Source organism: Aphelocoma coerulescens, chromosome 7, assembly GCF_041296385.1.
Source record: "Aphelocoma coerulescens isolate FSJ_1873_10779 chromosome 7, UR_Acoe_1.0, whole genome shotgun sequence".
In the NCBI taxonomy this organism is placed as follows: Eukaryota; Metazoa; Chordata; class Aves; order Passeriformes; family Corvidae; genus Aphelocoma; species Aphelocoma coerulescens.
In genome coordinates this window covers 23,584,891-23,608,487 of record NC_091021.1, presented here as the reverse complement: position 1 = coordinate 23,608,487, position 23,597 = coordinate 23,584,891, and the positions used below count along the sequence as shown (strand labels likewise).

Here is a 23,597-nt window from a genome sequence, read left to right as displayed (position 1 = left end):
GCATCATCCCCGGCCCCGCGCTCTCGCCCCAGCCGGGGCGCCAGGAGCCAGGATAAATCATCCTGCCGCCACGCTCAAAGATGAGACGATTGCTTGCTCGGCGGCAGGGGATCACAGGGGAAATCACACCGCGTGCCACCCGCTCCGTGCCGGGGGCGGGGGAGACGCCACGCTTAGGCAGAGATTTATTTATTTGATTTTACTGGGCTGGGATTTTTTTTCATCTCTCAAACACCCACGAGGGAATTGCAGCCCCTGGAATATTAATGCCACACAGGACGCCAGCTCGTTAAAATGTCACCTGGCTGTAATTTCTCCTGTGCTTATTATTCCCCAGGGAGTGCGAGCTCCCATTCCTCCCTGCTCACGGTGGTCCCGGCACATGGGGCAGCCCTGCCCGTCCCCTTTACTGCAGCATGAGCGCTGCTCTATCACATCACCCAAAATGTTTCTGGCCCTCTTCCACCACCGCAGAGGTGGGCTGCACCGTCTCCAGCATTTCCTGCTGAGCTGAGCCCCAGGAACCGATGCTGTGAAAGACAGCACCAGCACGGTGCAAACCCAGCCTGGCTGGCACAAGGGATGAGGGGTGCCACCGTGGGCAGAGGTGGAAGGGCAAGGGGTCGGCCAGCGGGCAGTGTTGGCATGCACTGGGGACAGGGTGGCACAGGGAACAGCTGCCTTAAGGAAACTTTGGCTCAGTTCCTGCAAATTAATGTTTTTTTCCCAAACAGTTTCCTGGCGCTAAGCGCGACGCGGGGAGCAATTATCTTTAGTGTCGATGTTATTACCATAAAAATTGCATTGAGGACTTTTCTCCTCCGATTAGAAAGTTAACGATCATCACTGCCTTCATTGTTCCCCGCACCGTGCTCGCTCTAATAAAGAGTCTGTGCACTTTACTTTTCACTTAGCATGAAAATTACCCAGCTGCTGCTGTGCACGGCTGTGCAGCCCCCACGCTCACCTCCCGGTGACGGGCCCTTGGCAGGTACTGGGAAGGAGCAGCCGCCAGCTCAGCTGGGACGGACGGGCTGGCTGGCGGCTTCCCCGTGCAGTGGCGGTCAGGGCTTGGCTCAGGGCAGGGGATGCCGGTGCCCATCCTCTGTCTGAGCCTCAGGGAGCACCTGAGGAAGCTTTTCCATGTGCTCTCCTTCAGGGATGTGCCATCAGCAGTCCCTGCTCATGACCATCTGCTAGGCCTCCTTGGACCCACAAAAGCCAAACCCCGAGGGTATCACCCCTGCTTCTCTTGCCAAGGGCTTGGAGTGGAGGGGATGGGTCCAGCCTTGCCATGGTGGCTGCACTTCCACTTGAGACTCCACCATGGCTCTCCATCCATGGCCAAGCTGGGGCTCCCTCCTGGCCACGCTCCTGTTACCTCTCACGGGCAGTGGCACAGGTGAGCCCTGCTGCCATCAGCTGCTTGCCTGCCCTGTCCTGCAGGCAGCACAGCATCGCTGCTTACGGCAAACGAGTGCTGTGCCTGCCTGTGGACATCCAGGCTCTGGCACTCGCCGTCAATCCCACCAGCTCTGATTGTCACAGGGAATATTTGCATCATTTTGCTCGATACTAGCATAGCTCTTTAAATGCTCAAAGTACTGTAAAAATCTTAGCTAATCTTCAGAGGGCTTTTTTTTTTTTTCCAAAGCTCTTCATTACTCCCTAATTGTTCAAACTTCTCTTCTTTTCCTTCTGATTAAAAGCAGATTTTAAAAGTGCAGTTCAGTTTCTCAGCTATTTTCAAGTCAAATGGATTCCATCCCCCTCTCCATGTATTAATAACCTGTTCTCGTGCATCCCCCAGTGAGCCAGTAAAAGCCCTTCTGAGCAGAGACAAGGTGACAGCAGCACTCCGGAGGGAGCGATTGGAAGGGGGTTACAGCTTGGAGGGAAGGAGATCCATCCATCCAGCTATCTATCATCCATCCTGCTATCATCCATCTACCAGAGAAATAACATTTGCAATTCTGCTTTAGCTCTTCCTAATAATAATTAATATTTTTTTTTACCTTCCCAACCAGTAGTAGGAGGAGATGCAGGGGTTTGGGGTGCAGGCAGCTCCACAGGGCTGGGGGGGGCGAGAGGAGGGGGGTACGGTGTGTGGTGCCGTGCGGGGCAGGCGGCTGTGTCTGTGTGCGGTGTGTGGGATGGCTGCGCTGCTGGGAGGGGAGAGCAGGGCAACCCAGCGCTGGCCAGCAGCACACCCCACAGCAGGAGGGGGGGTGTGCCGAGCTGGAGAAGCACCTTGCTGAGGGGATTCAGGGATTCTGGAGGTGAAGATCAGACAAAATGCTGTTCTGGGCTCTGCCCCTGCCCAGCAGGGTGAGCCTGATGTCAGTTGTGGATCCAAATGGTGCAGTGTGGTCACGTGCAGCACCCAAACGTGCAGAGTGCATCATCCTCTCCCTCTCCCCTGGGACTGGCCCCAAGGAGTGCCACTATCTCCAGCTGGTAATACCAGACACCACACCCCATCCCAGAGCTCTGTCCTCAGCCAGCTGGCGTGCCGTAGGAGATGGGACAGTGATGGATTGCAGCATTTACACATCTTCCCAGGGAGGAAATGCCAGGTCCTGCAGGGCTCCATCAGCTGTCAGCAGCGGGCAGGGCAGGAGCGAGGCCACTCCAAGGAGTGGGTGCTGATTTCCAATGAGCAACGCAGAGGGCAGGAAGGGGAATCCCATGTGCCACTGCCCAGGCCGAGTACCTATTCCCTGTTTTGGGCACCTTCCCTCCTTTTAGTTATAATCACACTACTCACCTTGGGCTGGGGCAATGGCCCCATAAAGCATCCATGCTCATCTGGAGGGGTCTGGGGTAGACTCCAGCATAGCCCAGGCAAAGAGCTGCTGCAGTTAATGGTCCTGCTCTGCAGTGGGCTTCAGACCTGCTCCCAGATTGGTTTGCATCATCTTCGAGCCACTTGTTGCTCTTAAATCATCACCTGCCAGTGCCAGCAATTGTAAAAGTTTTAGATATTGTGAGCCATCGCTTTGGTTGCCAAGGTTCTTCAGACCCAGGCTAAGGCTCTGTTCTGCAGCTCTGAGCTTCAGTATTACCCTGGTTGTGAATACAGCAACTCTGGATCCCCAGCCACATCCATGACAAGTCCAAGACATCTCCTGTGCTCTGCTGGAGAGGTCTCTTCTTCAGGCCACCCATGCTTCCCATGGAGCACCATGAGACAAAATCAGGTAGCTGATGGAGCTGGGAGATGTGAGAGCCCAGGGAGGTACCAGTGGCTGGCACCTGGTACCTGGCAGAGGTTGCAAGCAGGGTCACCCACGCCAGTCCCCAGCCTTCAGGAAAAGCCAGCAGGCTCAAGACTTCGTCCATTCCATGGATGAAGGGATGCTGGTGGCCCAGGCCGTTGTGTGCCGGGGTGCCAGCATCCCCTCGGGCTGTCCCGGCAGATGGCAGCAGGGATGCATCACAGCCTGGCAGTGCATGGGGACCTGTCTAGTGCCCCGACCTTGGAGTAATCTTCAGTAGGATTAAGAGCTTAAACGTATCCGTGTAATTGCCAGGCCCCTGCTGAGCTGGAGAGAGTGTGAGTGCCAGCGCAGGGAGGCAGTGCCCAGGCGTGCTTGCTCCTTCCTGCTGCTGCCTGCCATTGCCACTGCTGCAGGTGTCACTGGGAGCCACCAGCCACCCTAAGTATGGATGGCAGGTGGCTGGAGAGGGATGGTGCCCAGGCACTGACAAAGAATGGGCTCCAAAGGAGAATTTCAAGTTTGCAGAGCCGTGAGTGTGCTGCCTCCATCTCCCTGGCATGGCCTCAGACCTCCCAGACATCCCTCTGGATGCCCCTCTGGCACCCCTCCAGCACCCACCAGCTCTGTGTCCAGAGAAGGACATGGAGCTGCTCCTGTGTGTGCTTTGAAGAGTTAGGAGGATTGGCTGGGATACCAGGGGCCAGGGGAAACTGTCCTGCCAGGCTGAACCTGGCTGGGCTGGTGATACATTGAGGTTTGTTCCTCTGCCAGGGGGGAGCAGGGCATGCAGTTGGCAGTGTCTGCATCTATAGGGTGCTTGGTGCGGGTTTTCAGCCCCCATCAGCAATCAGAAGGTATTCAGGGTTGGCAGAGGTGTCAGGGGGTCTCAGACACCCCCAGGGAGCACCCAGCAGCTGGACTAAGGACACCAGAGCGCTAGTGTGGCCCCTGCCCAGCCATGTCAGTGGGGTGCCAGCACCCCAGTCCCAGCCCCTCCGTCTGATGCGGGGCTTGGCACAGAGTGGGGAGCTGCCATCCCAGCCCCCTCACTGTCTGCCTAATGGTCCCTGACATTTAAATGAGATTTAGTGCTCAGCCCGGTGCTGAATATTCATGAGCCCATGCGGCCCTGACAGCCCGGCTGGGGCTGCTCTCATGATTAATAATTTGTTTTTCCCTTTACTGTAAACCTCACCTGCACTCGCTGCTTGCTCTGGCACTGCCAGCTCCCTTGCTGCCAGGGAGCACCCATGCCTTGGCCCTGCAGGTCCTTCTCCTCCGTGCCTGCTGTGGGACACCCACTGCAGGGCCAGGCACTCCCAAGGACCCAGCCAGGGTGGCATCTGCCAAGCACCAGGAACGTCTTCACTGCTCTTAGTGGGCCAAGCCCTATGCATGGGAGCAAATATCCTGCGTGCTACCGGAGTAGAGGCAGCCCTGGATGTCTGGCCTCTGTAGTAATTCCAGTTGCCCTCACACAGAGACACCCTGGAGAGATACAACCAAGTTCTCCTGCTGCTTCCTTGCTGGGCTCCCTCTCAGCTGGCAGCAGCTCATGTGGTGCTAGTGCTTCCAGGCTCTCCCAGGTGGACAGGAAGGAAGTGAGTAGTCCACAAGCCCAGTTTCCAGGACCTGCTTTTGGTGCTGTTCATGGGGTTTGTGGCTAGTTCGGATGCTGCCTCTGCAAACCCAGCACAGCAGTGTCCAGCCCCACCTTGGATGCTGACACCCCTTACAACCATTCCCAAGGTCACTGCTCCCAGGACCCTCACTTCCCATCTCACTGCTTACAGCTGTGTCCTAGAGGTGTGTGCAGCAGCACAGTCAAGAGGGACCAGCCCCAGGGAGTTCCCATGGGACCTGGGGGAAGCTGGGGGGCCAGGCTGCCATCTCCCCTCTGGCTCAATAGATCGGCTCCGGCAGCTCTGCACAAATTGCATAAATATTCATGGAGAATTGAAGGAAATGTGACTGTCCCGGCTGATTATACGCGCCTGTCCTGAAGGCTGCGGCTGCTCCCCAGGTGCTGCTGGCCGAGCTGCTGTCTCAGGGCGAGATACAGCAAGGGTACCCCCAAGCTGCCCACCTGCAGTGTGACATGGGGCACAGAGCTGCTGGGGCCTCACACAGGGCTGGAGCAAGGGCTGCAAGCTCAAGCCAAGGATGAGGCTTTTCCAGAGAAGATCCCAAGATACCCAGAGCTTTCCCAGAGTGTCCCACCAGCCTCTACTCATGGCCCAGGGACTGCCCTGCATGCAGTCATGGTAAACTGCTCCCCAGTGACATGTCACATCCCCTTTGGTGACTCTGGCATGTTCAGCACTGTCTCTGCTCCCTGGTGCTTTGGGCAGAGAGTGGGACAGAGCTCCTGAGAACAGCCCAGGGAGACATCCTGGGGAGACAGCCCAGCTGGGACCCCTACACGCTGTAGAGATTAATTCCCTGCAGACCTGAGCAAGGTGCTGGGCTAATAGCCTGATTTATTCCTTCCCGTCTCTCTGGAGCACGGGAGGTTCCCCACTGTGTCCTGAACGACCTCATGCATAATACCATGCACAATCCTATTAATGCCGCCCCGCCACGCGCTCCCTGCTTAGTGCCGCCACTCGCCAATGCAATTTCCCCATGATATATGGGAAAAATAATTGAACTATATTTGAAAATATATTGAGAATTATGGCACGCACACGATGGGATTTATAGGGGCCATATTTCACAAAACCATAGCACTGCACACCAAGGTGCCTGGTGTTTGCGGGGAGAGACCCATGGTCATGGTGGGTGTGTGTCCAAGGCAAGCAGTCAGGGAGCAGTTGCCACCACCCTCGTGGGCCTCAGTATGTGCCCGTGGGATTTGGTACAGGGCTCAATGGGATCTGGCACAGACTTGTGCCCCAGGAGCAGGCAGTGGGTGCAGCAGGATGCGATACCCGGCTGCACTGGGAGCTGAGGAGGCAGCTGTAGCCACACATGCAGCTGTGTGGGCATGGCCACTGCCAGCCAGAGCTTGGCTGAGCTTAATCCCCTCCCAGTGGGAGGGAGGAAATGCTCCTGGCATCATGCTGCCTGCTCAGCTGCATGGCCCAGCTCACTGTGCCAGGTGGCCAGTTAGCCAGGTGCTGGACACCCTGGCCTGCCCTGAGGTGTCCCCTCGAGGGACCGGTGGCTCCCCACCCTGAAGGAGGTAGGGAAGGGGCTGAGGGCTCTGCATGGAACTTCCAGACCTGTCATCCTCCACAGCTGCCTCTCTAGCCCCTTCAGCTTCTATGCTCCACTGCCTGCAGAGGGGCATTTCCCTGCCTGGCTCTGGATGCCTGATGCTGTGACAGTGCACAGGGGAGGGGACACATCCTTTCCCTCCTCATCCCACCTCTGCCTCCTGCACAGCCCCTCTGCTCTCGGGTCAAATGCCCCAGGCACCCCTGCCTGCACCCCCCCCACCCCCCACCCCCCCCCCGGGTTGCCATGCTGGGCACGTCCTCAGCACCGTGGGCGCCACTGGCACAGGTGCCGCGGGGAACATTAATCTTTAATTTCCTGTCAAAGCCTCTTGCTGGAGAGAGCAGCACCTGGCACGGGGGCACAGCAGATGCCCGCTGTGATGGGGGGCCAGGAGACAGGCTGCCCCGGGCATGGAGGGTTCAGATGGGGCACTCAGCCCTCCGTTCTGTCCCACAGCTGTGCAGCCCTGTGCCTGAGGCAGGCAGGGGAGCAGCGGCAGCAGATGTGTGCTTGCCTACGGGAATGAAGAGGAGAGAGGCAGCTATGCTGCCCAGATGGAGAAGCTCCCCCAGGACCACTGGCTGCCAGGGCTGGGTAGGGAGATGACCCTGTGGGAAGCCCACTCTCTCTGTGACGCAGCTGTCCTCATGGCTGCCCCTGGAAGGGGAGCATGCAAGGACGGGAGGTATTTGCTAGCAGCTCTCAGAGCTGAGGGGTCACAAAGCCTTCATCCCTGTGGCCCATTGAAGGTATCCCAGGGCATCACTGTCTGGAGGAAATTCCCAGCGTGCCCTGGGGAAGAGGAACTATAAATAGCTGCTCAGTGAAGGGCGGAGGGGGACTGTTTGGGAAGCTGCTTTGTGAACAGGACAAAGAAGAGGCGTCTTTGCACTTGCTCTTCATTAGCTGCCTTCCTCTGGCTGGCCGGGCCAGGATGCGCTCACATCGAATGACAGCAGGATGTAGCTGTCGGTGTCAAGGACACGAACAATAAGGGCTTTAAATAGCAGCGCTGCCTTTGAAACCCACTCGCCTGCACCACAGACAGAACCCAGGAAAACTGTGCGGCACAAGAAGCCAGGGATGTGGGAGCAGGGGTGCCCTCACCCCAAGGAAGGGACCCCCAGTGCCACTGATGCTGCCTGTGGGCACGTGGTCTGTGACCACGAGATGTGGAGCCCTGCCCAAAAGTGCCTCGGGATGCCTGGGCAGATGCACCCCAGCCCCTCTGGCAGCTCCCAAGCAGCAATGTCCAAAGCTCCCACTGCATGGTCCCCTGAAATTGGTTAATTGGCAGCACCTCCCTGTGCTGCCAGAAAGGCACCTCTTGGTTGCTGTTTCCTTTCCTCCTGCTCTGGCTCCTGGGCTCTGATCTCCTCCCACCTTCCAACAGGAGATGAAAGAGCCCTGAAGGACTGCTGGCAGCATTCCTGCCATGACGGGCATGGAGGAACCTTTTCACCTCCATCAGGATGAGCCAAACTGCCAAGTGGCATCCAGTGGTCCTAGCAGGGTTTTGGTGGTGCATGAAATGCATAAAGAAGGTGCTTTGCTGTCCCAGGGAGCCCAGCTCCGTGCTGTCCCAGTACAGGACAGCCCTGGTTGGATATGAGATTGGGTGCTTGGGAGCAGCACATGAGACTGATGGAGGGAATTCGGAGCCAGCGAGCCACAGCCACGTGTGAGCACGTGCGTGTGCACGGGGGGGCCTGGCTGTGCATATTAGCAGGCCCTTAAATCAACACAGCACTTCAGACAGGAAGGAAATAGGCTTTGCCGACGGCAGGAGCGGCACTTGCTTTGTGCACATTACAGAACATCAGGAAAATGTCAAATTTACATAAAAATGATACAAACTCATTGGAAGAAACATGCATCCAATTATCGGCCCCAGCGCTGGCACGGCTCCGCAGCCAGAGGCTGGCCGGCGGCTGGCTGCAAGGGACCCAGCCCCGGGGCCACGCATTTCATCTCTGGGTGTTTAACATCAAAGCTGCAAACAGCCTCTGCTCAGCTGGCCGCCCGCTCGACTGCTCCATCCCGCCATGCCGCTGCCACTGCCGCTGCCACTGCCGCTGCCACTGCCGCTGCCACTGCCGCTGCCGCTGCCACTGCCTCTGCCACTGCCACTGCCACTGCCACTGCCACTGCCGCTGCCACTGCCGCTGCCGCTGCCACTGCCACTGCCACTGCCGCTGCCACTGCCGCTGCCGCTGCCGCTGCCACTGCCGCACCACTCGGGCATGCAGGGTGCAGGGCAGGGGTGGTAGTGCCCGGCTGAGGCTGGGTAGGATTCGGTCCCGCTCCTGCCAGCTCCAGTGGGGAAGGGGCTGTCTGATTGCAGCACCCCTGTATGGCAGGGGCATTGAGGGGAGGTGGGGGCACAGCTGAGCAGCCCGGAGTAGCAGGGATAGAGAGCTTGCTCATGCAAAAAACATCCAGAGACTTTTCTGGCACCAGCTTGGGACCCCATTCCTGGCTCTGTACTAGGCTGTCCCAGTGGGCCCTTCCCTCCTTCCTGTTCCCACAGGATGGCCACCGGCATCCCCAGGGCTGGGGGAAGCCACAACTGGCCCAGCCCTCCTGCTGTGGCCCCTCAACTGGGCAGTGTGGACTGGGCACAACAGCCTGCATTCTCCTGGGGCTGGGCGCATCCAGGGGGACCAGGGGTAAACATTGGGATGTGGGCAGGGGCTATCTCAGTGCGTGCCCTCCAGCCTTGCCTGTGCTGGCATCACACCCTCCTGCTCAGGATTGATGGCCCATCCCGCAGCCCCTTCCCGGCACGCTGAACTCTACATTTCTGTCGCCGCCATCCGACGGGATTGATGTCTCACTGAGTGCAGGCAGCGGCTGTAACTCATGCCCGGGAGCCGGGCTCCCGGCTCGTTACTCACTGGGCAACGTCACCACATGAGTTACAGCTCTGCCTTGTGCTGGGACACCTCAGAAGCGAGGGATCAGGGCAGGGGTGAAAACGGCTGAGGCAGGGTTGGGGCAGGGAGCAAACCTCTCTCCCTAAGATGGCTTTCCAAGCCATCCCTCAAGCTGGCATCCCCGGCACACTCAAATGCAGCCTGCTAACTGCCTCTGTCCCTGGCTGGGAGGTGGGCACACATGGCCCCGAGGAGTGATGCTGGGGTCTTGGCCAGGGGTGGACGGTGGCACTGCAGCTGGGATTCCCGTACCACACCCGCCAGCTGGTGCCTGGGCTGCATCGTGCGGGGGAAGCTGACGAGCTGTTAATTACAGGTGCTGCTTGGCTGGTGCAGCCCGTCTCTGCTGCTCGGCTGGCAGAGCCGTGCGGCGGGTGACACACTCTATGATAAATTGATATCCCGTTTAGCATCAATTTTCCCTTCTCTGGTGGCAGACAGCTGTGCTAATGGGATGGGACAAGTGAAAATGAAATAACAGGCCCTGAGCACACCGGCACACGCCGCACTGTTGGCACTACTGCACGGCTGTCGCTCCCCAAGAGACAGGCAGGACCCCACACACCCTGGTGTGGGGGAGCCACAGGGCTGGCAGTTCCAGGCTGGGCTGCCTTCACTCTAGTTGCTGATGCCCACCCAGGGAGGGTTTGTGACCTGTGGTGTGTCAGTGCTAGGTGCCACCAACTCTGCAGCACCTGGAGGAGCTGCTCCTGTCAGTGGGCTTTGAGGCTGGCACAGGAAGAGGGCTGGCTGCAGCATGACCAGTCCTTGATGGTCAGCATGAGACTGCGTGGTGTCTGCATCCTCTTGGTGTTTGCAATGCATTTAGAGGGTGGTGACTTGGCACATTTCTTATTTATCGCACAGCACATAGCTAGGAGCCAGTGAAGGATTTCGTTGGCATTCAGTGCCCAATCTATATTGGGTATTTGCAATGCACACAATGCCCGAGCTGATGTGTGCAGCATTCCCAGTGCCTGCACCAGATTCAGTGTATGCAATAGCCCGTGGCACTCTGTACCCACACTCGCACGCTCTTTTCGGTGCACTCAGCACCAGCCACATGCTTGTTATCAGGTGTGTATTTGTCAAATTGGTGCCTGCAGTGTGTTTGCAGTCGTGGTGGTGCAACGCTTGATGCCCACAGTTTGCTTGATAATTGCAGAGTGCTCAGCACTTAATACCTGTGGCATCATTGTTATTTACACAGCCCTCACAGTCAGCGTCAGCAGCGCTCAGCATACGCGGTGTGCTCAGGGTGTGTGCCCCGCTGCTGCTGATGTTTTCATCACCTTCAGTGTCTGGTGTCAGCTGTGGTTTCATGTTTGCCAAGCGCTCAGCAATCTCTCCAGTCAAGGTGTACCTGGCGTCTGTTCGGTTTGGCATTTGCAGCGTAGCCCATGCTCGCACCAGCCGGCTCTCCGCGGTGTGCTCAGTGTTTTGATTCCTGTGGTGTGATGAGTGTTCACAGCAGACTGCTGGCACTGTGGTTGGTGCCCAGCGCCAGTGTGTGTGCAGTGCTCGCAGCGGGCTCAGCCTTGGTGCCCACAGCGTGCTCCCGTGCCTGCGCACTCCTCGCTTCCGCAGGTGTGAGCGCTTGCCCTGCATCCTGCCCCACTGCCCAGTGCACTGCTCACTCACAGCGTGCTCTGTAAGTGCAGCCCATGATGTGGTCAGCATAAGGTTCCTGATGCTTTTGCCATTTACAGTTTGTTGCACAGTGTTAGTGGTGTTCCTGCTATCCAGCCTGTGCTTGGTACCAGAGCTGGCCCGCTTTGGAGCAGCTGTGTGCACTGTGTGCACTGCTAGCACCAGCTCTTGCATTAGCAGTGCCACCAGGCTGTGCTGTCCCTGTTGAGGCTCACTCCAGAACTCACAGTCCGTTATGCATCCCATGTCCAGAGTTTTCAGTGTCTGGCACATGTGGCACCAGCGGTGCCCTCAGTGCTCAGCATCAGCTGCCAGTTTGTGGGGAGCTGGCGCTTGGTGCCTGATAGTATCACGTTTGCAGTGGCCCAGCTCACCTTTGGGGTCGACACTTCCAGGATGCTCGGCAGTCGGATGCTTTCCCTATTTTCAGTATGCTGCAGATGAAGACCAATGAGGTGTTTGGAATTTGCAACATGCATTTGGTGCCAGCCACATGCCTGGGGTTTGGAGCCCACAGGGTGCTGAAGGCACCAGTTCCTCAATCCCTGGCACACAGAGCATGTGCAGTGTTTGCCATGTGCTCCACAGCCAGGTGGCACTCGCCTTGCCATCAGCACTCATGGCCCATGCAGTGTGCTCAGTGCCCAGATGTGCGCTGTGCCTGTGGTGTACTCAGTCCAGGGTCCACTTCCCAGTGACTGTCTCCGACTTCCCATTCACCTTTCAGACCCAGTCTGTCCACCACATCTCCACCAGCCACCAAGGGGCAGGGGCAGTCCTGGGAGTTGGCTCCCAGCCTGTTTGCCCAGCAGCCTGAGGAGGGCAGGCAGGGTGCCTTCACCATATATGCCATCAGTGGAGCTATGGCATTGAGGTTGAGGTTTTAATCACACAAATGTTGGAAAATGGGGAGCGAGGGTTCCCATGGTAACACTAACTCTGCCCCTTGCCCATGGCGCACGGCTGTGCACGCACAGGACCGTCATGGGCACCATGCAGCTGATCTATGGCTGCCTGGGGAACCATAACTCCCAGCCTCCTGACTTGGGTGCATTTAAAACCTCAGCCCTATTGCTGTGCTGAGGCAGCTCTGCTGGCAGTTTACGACTCTGTTGTTTTTAGGAAAGCCAAATGGGAAGCAGGAGCTGCCTTGGTGAACTACTGCAGATGGGACAGGAGGAGCACAGGGTGCTTGACCCAGCACCAGGTGCCAATGACTGCAGGGGTCAGGGCAGGATGGGGCCTGAGGGCACAGCTGAGCATGAGGGAGCTGCTGAATGATGTCTCTCAGAGCATGAAGAGCTGATCCGCACGCTTCGCTGGCTGGGCACACTCCCATCCAGCTTCTCTCATCCCTCAGAGCCAGAGAAGGGATGGAAGAGTGGGGTGCTGCCCAGTGTGGGTGCTCCTGGAGTGCCAGCATTTCCCATGCCCTGCACTGGGGCTACTTGCAGGCTGCACTTCTCCAGAGGTGTCTGAAGAACCTGGTGATGGGCTTCCTGACACTGCTGCATTGGCCTTCAGCCCTGCAGCATTCATGACCCTTCCACTCTCATGCCAGTGCACAAGAGACCTGCTCCCTGGTGCAGGGTCAGGGCTGCTTGGGGTGGGATGAGGCTCTCATCCTCCCTGCACACCACAACAAGGCTACATCTTTCTGCACACTGCTTCTCCTAAGTGGCACAGCTCTTGGCATGTCCCCTTGGCTGTGAGATGACATCCCAGCTGTGCCAGCTGTGTTCAGCAGCAGCCCAACCCATGCCTGCAGCTGTGCATGCCAGCATGCTGATGGGGATGTGCCAGAGCTGGCGATGTCGAGGCAGGACAGGGACACCCAGCTGGTGCTTGGGAGCTGCACATGGTGTCTGGGGCTCACCCAAGCATGGAGCCCAGTGCTGTGGAGGCTGCCCACAGCTGGCTGCAGGGTGGTCCTCCAGGCTCAGTCCAGTTCATCCATCCAAGCATCCCCTGCCCATAAATCAGAAACTGATGGTAGGCTGTCTTAGGGGCTCAAGCTCCTCCCAAATCTTTTTCCCTGAGAGTCTCCTGGCCTGCCTTGTGATCAGGGAGGACTGTGGCTATGGTGAGCTACCTGCCCTCCAGTCACCTTTGCTCAGTTGTTGCTTGGGAGGGAGTTAAGCAGGGGGTTACTGGGTGAAACTTGTCCATCTCTGGCTGTACTGGCTGGAGCATCTCCCAGTGCTGCCCTCTCTGCCTAACTGCTGCAGCTCCCGTAATGTATTCATCCCAGGATACCCTGGTGCAGCTGCAATATAATTATTGGAGTTTATTACACCATTACCTTTAAAATTTTATAAACCACCAGGCAGGTGACAAGTGGTGGAGGCGGGGGGTCTCAGGCTGCGGACAGAGGGGCTGTGAGGGAAATAGTGCTGGGGACTGTCTCAGCCAGGTGCTGAGCCCGTTTCCCTGCCATGTTGGTGTTTCTGCTAGCAGTGCAAGCCCAGTGGCACCCCAGGAGGGTGCCCTACTGCCAAGCTGCTCAGCACAGTGTGGCCATGTGCCAGCCTGCCTGGCTGCCCTCCTCAAGATGGCAGGGAGAAGGGAGGACCAACCAGCTGCAGCAATAAAAACCTATAAAACCAAATGGCTGTCTCTGCATGCTGCAGCGATGGCTCCCAGGGTGCCATCCCCTTCCTAACAGTGCTGAGGGCAGGAGGGACTGTGCACATCCCATTGCCCATGCACAGAGCCAGGGCTCCTGCTGCCATGCAGCCACTCCCTGGTCACGTCTGTGACAGCCTTTCCAGCCGTGGGGGGATGCTCTGAGGGTGGTGAGGCTATTTCCTCCACTCCTCCCACTCAGGATTGGAGGGCAGTGTCAGCTGAGCCTGACCTCCTGCTGGTCACGGGCCAGCGAGCATTGCCAGATCCGGAGTCAGGAGATGGGTGCTGGATTGAGCATCCTCCTGGGGATGCTGAACACCCTCTGTGCTTAAATGTCTGGGTATCCTTCTGGGGAGGGGACTCTGTTTTGCTCCTCTGCATGGGTTTGGGAGGCTTTTAGATGTGTTTTTTCTCAGTGAGAATGTTTGTGCAGTGCGATCAAGTGGCCAGATCAGTTTGGGGGTGTTTTGTACCAACAGGGTCAGAGCAGAACATGGACAGGGGGTGTTGGCTTTCAGCCTGGCAGAGCCAGGGCAGTGCAGATCCGTGGCATGGGGGCAGTCTCAGATGGAGACCAGAAGCAGGGGCTGCTGCGTGTGGGTGGAAACCACACAGCGTCCACTGCCTGCTGCCTCTTCCTGGGCACAGGGGCAAGAGCTGGCTGGGTGAGCATTTCTGGGAAGAGGAATTCAGGAGGGTGATAAGTGAGGTCTCACTGGTCACCAGGGTTAAATACCATGGAATCAGCCCGGGCTCAGTCCAAACCCTTTTCTCCCATGATCAGGCAGGGATTGGACCCATTATCCCATTGAGTGGCCATGAGATCTAACCCAGCTCTGATGCAGGCATTGTCCTCTCAGCCATCAAACAGATGCTCCTACACCCAGATCCTACTGAAACCCACTCCTTAAATTCCTGGAGGCAGGACCCCAACAGCCACATAAACTCAGTGTTGTTATCTTGGCAGCAGCAAAAGGTGTCCAGGGCACCTTGTGCAAGCTCATGCACACAGCTTACAGAAGAGACTTTGTAATTGAGGTTTTGCGCTTAATGAAGGAATAAATTGAATGGGAGTGTTGTCTTTAATTGGGGTGTTGCATTAATTAAGGTATTGCTCTTAATTGGGGTAAAGCATTTAATAAGGTATCGTGTTTAATGGGGGTAGTTTACGTAAATGGGGTCAGTGCGTTAATGGGGTGCTGCATCTCCCATGCATCTGCTGGCCCTGGTGGACTTATCATCTGCCACAGAGGGCTAAACTTGGGACCAGGACCACCAGTGAGGCTGGTCTTCAGCACTGGAGCTGCCATCTTCCCCATCCCAGCACCATGCAGCCGGTAACAGCGCTCAAATCAATGGCTCCGCTCCTACCCTGGTGTGTACAGCTCCCTCCCGCCATTCCCAGCCCCACCACTCCCAGTGGGTGCAGGAGGATGCTGCAGAGGTTTCAGCAAGTGGGGTGCAGGCAGCATTACTTCTCCTTTGCCCCCCCACAGCCAGCTCCACAGCTGGCAGTGATGCCTGGCATGCTCATCACACTGTCGCCAGCCCTGCTCTCCTGTAATTGGAGTGGACATCTTGTCATCCCACATCTCCCCACAGCCGAGGCACTTGCCGTCCTTGCTGCAGAGCCTGACCTGCTGGGCAGGCGCCGGCAGCATGCCGGGGAGGCCATGGAAGGAGGCTGTTCTTGTTACGCCAACGTGTTTGCAAGGGTCTCAGAGGATACAACTTGCATGAGGCAGAGCTGAGTGCTGCGGCCAGCTGGGCTCCGCAGTCACGTTCCCTTCAATTAGATCAAAATTAATGATTGCCCCAGATCCACTTCCCTCTGGGCATGGGGCCGTGGCCAGCGCCAACTCTGGAGTGTGAGGAGCTGGCGAGGAAGACATAGCAGCCAGCTCACGGGCTTGGGCTGGCACTAGAAGCACTCAGCAAGCTGGATCCATATCCAGGCCGGTTTGGCCTAGCAGAGTATCAGGTGGGGGCTCCCTGATGGGGGTCTCCCATTGGACAGCTGCTGACTGACCACCCAGGTCTGTAACTGTCCCATCACCAGTGTCCCCAACCCTCCTGGGCTGCCCCCACCACTGTTTGGTGCCCTGGGCTGATCTCCTGTGTCCCTCCTGAGGAGCCACAGCCCCGCAAGCTGGCTGGGAGGGTGAGCTCACGGCAGTGGCACAGCACCAGTGCTGGAGTGCAGTGGGAGTTCGGGTCTTGGTATGGAAAAGAGTCAATCCATTGGCTGGGAAAGGGATATCACAAGCAAACCCTCACCCAAACTGGGCTAAGAATAGAAACAGCCAGTGCCTGTGTCTTGGAGGGGATGAATCACCATGAGGGTGCTGGAGGGTACCGCAACAGGGTCAGGTTCACCAAGCATCCCTCCAGATTGTGGGGCCAGCTTCTCCAATGTGTAGACTTCACCTATCTCCTGCTGTGTTCCATGGTGTATCAGAATGCTGATGTTGTAGAGAGCCCCCTCCATGGGGGCTCAGTTATTTTGTCCATGGATGCAGCCTTTTAACCTCCTCTGCTCTCACCCAAACCTCCAGTGTCTGCAGCCGGCCTCCATCACTGCTCTCTGTTATTGCTATCCTCTTTACTCTTTACAATTAGTTTGGATTTTTCTTGATGTGTGTCCTGGACCAGACACCGGGTTCCTGGTAAGGCCTTGTCACCAGCAAACACTTCAGATGCCTCACGAATTATTCTCCTTCTCACGCAGCTCTGAGCAACGTTGTCCTTTTCACAGAGTTCAGTGCAGTTACGGGGCTGTGAGACATCCCATATTAATCTGATAGACCCCATATCCCAAATGAATGAGGTTTCTCCTATTTTCTCCTAACTCCCAGCTGCTTTTCCAAGCATCTGCCTGGCTGCTGGGCATCTGGAAACACAGCTCCTGCTCACACAGATAACTGCACCTGCAGAACATGTCCTGCCTTAGGGTTCCGCCCCTCTGCATGCCTTGTTTATCCACCCGGGATTGTCCTGGGGTTTGGTGTTAAACTCAGACAAGCTGATGTTGCTGCCCACTGCTGAGCTGGGCTCTGTGCTGCCCTCCTGCCAGCTTGGCAGCCCTGCCCTCCAGCCGCTCACCCAGTGGGATTTGCTTCCCGCCCCAGCCCAGCTCTTAGTGCTTGTCCTTTTGAATTGTATCTGATTGTTTTCAGGCCATTTCTCTGATTTGTCAACATCATTTCGAATTCCAGTCCTGTCTTCCCCAGCACACGCAGCCTGCCCCCATCATCTGAGTGTAGTACATGGGCCCTGTGCCAAGTCCCTGATGATCAGCATTCCCCTGGCTGGGGGGCACAGGAGTAAGCAGGAGGGACTCCACTTTCCCAGTCTGCTGGCAAGCCCTTGGCTGGCTCTCCCACTCTGTTGGCTTGCTTGCACTGTGTCTGGGGAAGTCAGCACTGGAGCCCAGGGCATTGTGCTTCTCCTGACTGCTAGCATCATATCCAAGGACTGGATGAGGGACCATCAGTGGGCAGACAGACTCTGTAGCTGCATGTGGCCCCATGAAGGGGCACATGAGCCCCACTACACATCACAGAGTCCCCCTGTGTGGTCTCATGCCCTCCATGTGCAGGCACTCAGCCACAGGTGAGAGGCTCCAGTGTGGAACCTTGGGGACCTGCAGACGTGTTGGCAAAGGGGCAGCCCCAGCCATTCCTAGTTCATGCTCTATTTTCTGCCTTGTCTGCCGTGAGTAGAAAGCAGTCCCTAAGCCCTACTGCCCAGCTTCCCAAGCCATGCAGCTTCCCCACTCCCTGCACCTCCATCCCAGTCTCTCCCAGCATGCTCTCTCTCTTCCAGACCTCCCTGGCTGTGAAGCCATAGTCCTCCCCTCTCCATGGCTTGTAGTAGGCCTGCAGCTGCAGCTGGGGATGGGGCTTGTGCTGTGGGTGCCACTGACTTGGGCACAGCTTGATCCCAACCCATCCTGGCTGCACTCTAGCCTTGGGTAATTCTGCAAGGGGATGAGCCCCCAACACCCATTTGCCCTTGCTGGGTGGGCAGGCAGAAGCAGAGTACAACAGGGGAGGAGAGCCAGGAAAGGAGACAGGAGAGGACTTACCTCTTTGGCCACACAGGAGGGGATCATGCTGTGGGGACAGTGCTGAGACATGTCCCCAGTCCAGGTGGCAGTTGGTAATAGACCTGAAGATGCCCAGAGAAAGCAGGGGTATGTGTTCCCCTTGGTACGGGAGACAGGGTCCTGTGGGGAGCCAAGAGACAGTCCTGCTCCCATGCCATGACTGTCCAGCACACAGGACACTGGGCTCCAACTTGTCCCACACTCGCACAGCTCAGTTTGCCCTGTACTTCAGGGTCTGCGCTTATGGGGTGACCTGCCTGGCAGGTCCATGCCCTCATGTCCCTCACCACCACAGCACCTGAGAGCTGCAGGCAGGGACTACGCACCCAGCTCTGCAGACCAGCGACCCAGGGCTGGCCATTGCCTGGCTCCATGGAAACTCCTCGCCACTGGATCAGGCCCTTTCTGCCCATGGTCCTTGCTGGGCCAAGCATCCCCCAGAGGGCCAAGCGTCCCTGTGGCAGCAACTGGGGTCTGGTGGCTATGCGGTTGGGGCACCTGTGGTGGCAGCAGTGCTTGGGTCACCTGCCCAGCCCACTCCCACCACGCCTTTCTGAGCTGGGGGTGCAGGGCTGGCACGTGCACGCTGCATCCCTTGGGCAGGGAGAAACAGGCGGCTGGGGCTGTGCGTGCTCCTTGCCGGAGGCAGCCTATCATGCTGTATTGACCCACACAGAGGCAGAAACATGTGTGCCATGCACAGATCGATGGGAAGATTGAAGATGCGTGTGCGCTTGCCGGACGACTGGGGAAAGCTTTGCCGTTGGCATTGGCAGCACAGTGAAGGTCACGCTGACCTGCAGCGCAGTCCCCGAGGAGAGGCGAGGCCTCTTGTTGCGCTCATGGGCGGTTGTCTCATCACTTGTCCTCCGGAGACCCTGGATTCCCTGCCAGGCACGCACCTTCTCAGCAGAGCCATGTCTGATGGGGGAGGTAACCAATGCTGGGCTTGTTCTGGGGACAAGAAGCTGGTGTTTCCCTCACCACTGTGCCACAAGGCAGTATCACAGAGGGTTGCTCGACTTGTGAGACAGGGGGTTGGTTCAGCCTTTTTAGCCGTGCAAACCCTCCATCACCAGCTGGTGAAATGACGGCAGGAAGCTGGAAGAGATCAAAACTTGCTGGCAGAGGTGTTGTGCATCGGTAGCAGACAGACCTCGGTGCCATGTGGTTCGTGCCTCAAGGTGAACCCATCATCTAATGACTGAGCCACGCAGGCAGAGCACCACTGCCGCGGGCACGATGGGGCAGGAGGACACCCTGCTTCTCACGCTGCCTGCAGGGCAGTGCTGCCACGGGGGCTGGGCGCTGCTTGGGGTTGTGCGCAGGGTCGATGGGAGCGTGCCCTGTAGGGAGCAGACCCCAGGAGGAGCAAGGGCTCAGCAGGGCAGGACAGGGTGAGGGCTACCCCAGCTCAGCCTTTCTAGCAGAGTTGGTCACCGCCTGTGGTGCCCCCCACTTCTTGTGCGCTGCCGTGGAACAATGAGGAGAGCGAGGGAGAGAGGGAAGGGGGGCAGAAATGAAGCCGGAGGAGCCCATCTCGGGTGCTCAGCGAGCGCAGTGGAGAGAGGGGCGGCGGACACGGGGCGCGGGTGGCGATACTGCCGCCCTCCTGGCTCCAGGGCACCGAGGAGCACGGCGGGGGCGGGGGGAGGCACGGGAAAGTGCACCCCTGGCGCCCCGTGTTCAGGCCCGCTTCGGCGGCGTCTCGCCGGCTGGATCCCGCCGGGATAGCCGGGGCCGGGACCGGGACGGCCGGGACTCGGCGCTGGCCACCGTGGGTCGCGGCGGGCCGCGGCAGGGAGGCGGTTAACGGCCAGGGAGCCGCCGAGGCAGGAGGAGTCCGCAGGCGGGCGAGCAGGAGGGGGCCGCCGGGCGAGCTGCCCGCAGGCTGCCCGCCCCCGCCGAGCCGCGCCGCGCTCTGCCCCGGGGCGCACGGGCCGGCGGGGCACGGCGGGGCCAGGCGGAGAGCGCGGCGGCAGCGGCGACGGCGGGGGGCAGGCTCCGTGCCCCGCCCGCCACGGCACGGCTCGGCACGGCTCGGCATCGCACGGCACGGCGCGGCGCGGCGCGGCACGAACGACTCGGCATCGCACGGCGCGGCACGGCTCGGTTCCGCTCGGCACGGCTCGGCTCCGGCAGCTCCCGAGCCATTCAAACAAGTGGCTCCAGCAGCACTTCGGGGCCGGGGCTGGGGAGCGGGCGCAGCGTGGCTCCCTGCCCCGGAGGCGCCGGGCCCTTCACGCTGCCTCTTTTCTCTGACGCTTGCTCTTTATTTGACGATGAAATAATGTTGACATGTCTTGAATTATTAAGTATTCCCTGGATTTTATTAGCACATGATGCCTAAATGCTGCCTGTATCTGCTGGGGTCTTAACCAGAGAGGAGCGAAGGAGAGAGGCAGAGAGACAGAGCGAGGGAGAGGAGAGAGAGGGGTTTTTGACAGCTGTATTTGTGCTGATAAGCGAAGGCACAAGGAGACGATCGACTAGTGAGACAAGAGGGAAGCAGCGGCTCGGAGCTGCTGAGAGGGGCTGCGCTTCCCTCCCGAGACGGCTCGGCCCTCCCGGTGCCGTGCTGGGGCTTGGGGGGGACCCGAACCCCCTCCCAGCGCCTGGCCGGGCTCTCGGCTGGCGCCTGTGCCAGGGGGCAGCTCGCTGGCTGGGCACACCAGCTGCACGGGGCAGATGCCGATTGAGATCGTGTGTAAAATCAAATTTGCTGAAGAGGATGAGAAGCAGAAGGAGAAAGAAGAAGGGGACAAGGAGAGCCTGATCGAGGAGCCTGCCCGACCCCGCTCCCGAGATCTGGCCACGTTTGCCAGCACCAGCACGCTGCACGGCTTGGGACACATCTGCCGGTCGGGACGGCTGGGCCTGCGCCAGACCCTCTGGGCATTTGCCTTCCTGGCCTCGCTCGCCTTCTTCCTCTACCAGGCAGCCAAGTCAGCGCTGCTCTACCTGGAGCACCCCCACGTCATGGCCCTGGACGAGGAGGCCATCCGCGAGATGGTCTTCCCCGCCATCACCATCTGCAACATCAACCGCTACCGCCACTCGGCACTCACCGACGCCGACATCTTCCACTTGGCCAACATGACCGGGCTGCCCCCCAAGGACCGGGATGGTCACAAGGCCACGGACCTGCTCTACCCTGACCCCGACATGGCTGACATTGTCAACCGCACCGGCCACCAGCTCGACGACATGCTCAAGAGCTGCAACTTCAGCGGTGAGAACTGCTCATCCCGTGATTTCACTGTGGTGAGTGCACACCTGGCTCAGCTTCCCTAGGGGCCCCTACCGGCACGGGGGGCACCCACCCATCCGCGTCGCACCGGAGTAGGGCACCCTGGCTCACTCCGGCTGCTGAAGTTTGCATCTCTCTCTGTTTGAGTTTCCCTCCAAGTTTCACATGGAGAGAGGGAGAGGATCCTCCGTGGGAGCTCTCAGCAGGGCTCTGCGCCACAGGACTGGGCTGTCGGCAGGTCTGTGCCTGAGGGGTTCACGGGCAGGAGCCGCAGTGGGCGAGCAGCAGGGTTCAGCGGTCCCCAGGGTGGGTGTGCAGCGGGCAGGGGGAAAGCTATGGCGTAGAGTCCTGCTCCAGCCTGCTCTTCCCCCGGATCAAAGTGCCCTGACGCAGGGTGCTTTACTCAGAGAGAGGGGCTGGAGCAGAGGGGCAGGCGGAGACCCCTTGGCACATAGGGGAACCTTTCTGCATTTAGGGGATTAGCACCGGGATGTGTGTAAATGCGGAGACTGCCGGCATTGCACACGCACGTGTGCACATGCCGAGCACAAACGCCGAGCGGCTCTGCTCTGGAGGCACGGCCACAGGCGGGCGAGCGGGGAACTGCCCGGGGATGCCCACTCACTGCCCGGGACTGGCAGCAAGGCCTCTTCCAAGCAGCGCCCAGTCTGCCCAGGCAGCGAGCCCCTGGCCGACCGCCGCCAGTGTGCAGCTCTCACCAATATTGAGCCTGGAATCACAAATCCCCGCTGTGGTTTGGGAAAATAAATGTGCTGAACGGGCAGAATACCTGATGGGACCCTTTTCAGACCTTAATGACTCTGGAAATGAGCCGCCTCTCTCCTACGGCTGCCAGGGGCTACTGCTCAGCTGGCTCCTGCCTTCTCAGGAGCTGTGCTGCCAGCCGGACCCCACTCCGTGCCGGGGAGTGGGGTGTGATGCCATGGGCTGCGCAGGATACTGGGCAAGAGAGGAGGCTTCCGTGGGGCTGGAAATGGCTGATGCAGCATGTTCAGTTTCACTTCGTGCCCATAGGTACAATGCCTGCTCAATGTGCAGAGTGATGCTGTCCCTGGGAAAGAGACGTTCGGGGGGGGCTGCCCTGTGCGGGGGGGGTGGTGATGGCATGGGGCACTGCAGTGGAGTGGGAAGGAGCGGGGGACAGCGGGGGGGCAGCCCCACTCCTCCTGGGGATTTGCTACGCTCTGTGCCTGCTCTACGCCAGCTGCTCGAGTTTGCTGGGAAGCAGTGTGGTTCAGCAGGGTTTGGAGCAGGAAGCTCTGGTGCTGGACAGTCCTGCACGTGGCTTGGCCATGCTGGCTCCAGCCCTGGGGTCCTCCTGGAGGATCCTGCACAGCTTTGGTTTGTGGGGGAGGCAGCGAGCCCAGCCTTGTGCTGGGCAGCCGCACGGCATGGCAATGGGATTTGGTGTGTGCTGAGCCACACTGTGAGGTTGGCAGGGCAGAGCTCAGGTGGATGGGGCAGTACAAGCTTCCCACAGCATGGACAGAGTGTGTGGCATGTGCTGTGCTGCGTGGCAGTGAAGGGTGACCGCCAGGACAGTCTCTGGGACCCAGTTTCTCAGCGTGTGGCCGTGCAGGACCAGCTGGCCTGCCTACCTCATCTGCTTACGAGTATGCCCCGGGGATGCCCAGGCAGCCAGGCTCTGGTGTGCCAGCACCCTGCACTGGAGCAGGTTTCAGGCATGAGAATGGTTAGTGCCAGCTGACCCATAGGCTCATGGCCATAGAAGGGGAGTATAGGGCTCCTAAATCCTCCACCCACCCTGTCCACAGCTCAACCTTCTTGGCCTTTGAGGCATCAGGGGCTGTCAGCAGAAAGGGATGTACCTGTCATCTCTCACTTGCCTGGAGCAAGGGGGTGAACCTGGGGCAGGAGAGGCTGCAGAGCATGGGTGTGGGGAGGGATGGGTGAAGATGTGATACATCTCTCTACCACATTACATGTCCCAAAGCCTTGCCAGGCAGCAGTGGGATCTGTCAAGGCATCATACCATTTGCAGCTGGAGCCTTGTACTCCTTTTCCCTGAGCCAAATCGGTCCCTTGTGCCTCCTGGGAATAATTGAAACACAGCACAGGCTTCTTGGCAGGCGGGTTGAGTCCCAGCTGTGGTGTGTGGGCTTGGGCACTCCTGTGCCTCGTAGCTGTGGCCCCAGTGAAGGGGCATCCAGGCTGCTCATCCAGGCATCCGGGCGGGGAGCTCCAAGCTTTGTTGGTTCCATTTCTGGGTTCCCATGTGAGCCTTCATGTTCAGAAAGCTTTTGTACCCCCTCTGCTGTGGGCGAGTGTGTGAGCCACAGCATGTCCTAGCAGTGATGGAGGGCTCCCAGACTGCAGTGCATCCCAGTAAGGCAAATGGCTTGGGGTCCCAAGGCACCCAGCCCACAGCAAGCGGCTTCTGTAGCAGAGACTGTCCCCCAGAGATACTGGAGAAGGGAAGGAGCTTTCCCTGCAGCCATGTTTGCTGGAGTGCTGGAGTCTTTCCTTCCCTCTGGGCATGAGGTGGACTTTGTCCAGAGGCTGGAAGTTTTTCAGCACGAAAGTGGCCAAGCTGTGGGGCT

General features: G+C 58.7%; 1 protein-coding gene across 3 annotated transcripts in view; it reads left to right on the top strand.

The window, feature by feature from the left end:
• ASIC4 (acid sensing ion channel subunit family member 4) overlaps positions 1-23,597 on the top strand; it is a 61,105-nt gene that overhangs the window by 14,434 nt on the left and 23,074 nt on the right. For 2 of the 3 annotated variants that reach the window (XM_069021561.1, XM_069021560.1), the window contains exon 1: positions 20,454-21,029. The exons of the other annotated variant lie outside the window; for it this stretch is intronic. In XM_069021561.1, coding sequence (XP_068877662.1) covers positions 20,454-21,029 — 576 coding nt within the window. Of the gene's footprint in view, positions 1-20,453; positions 21,030-23,597 lie in introns of those variants that run through there. 3 annotated transcript variants of the gene reach the window in all.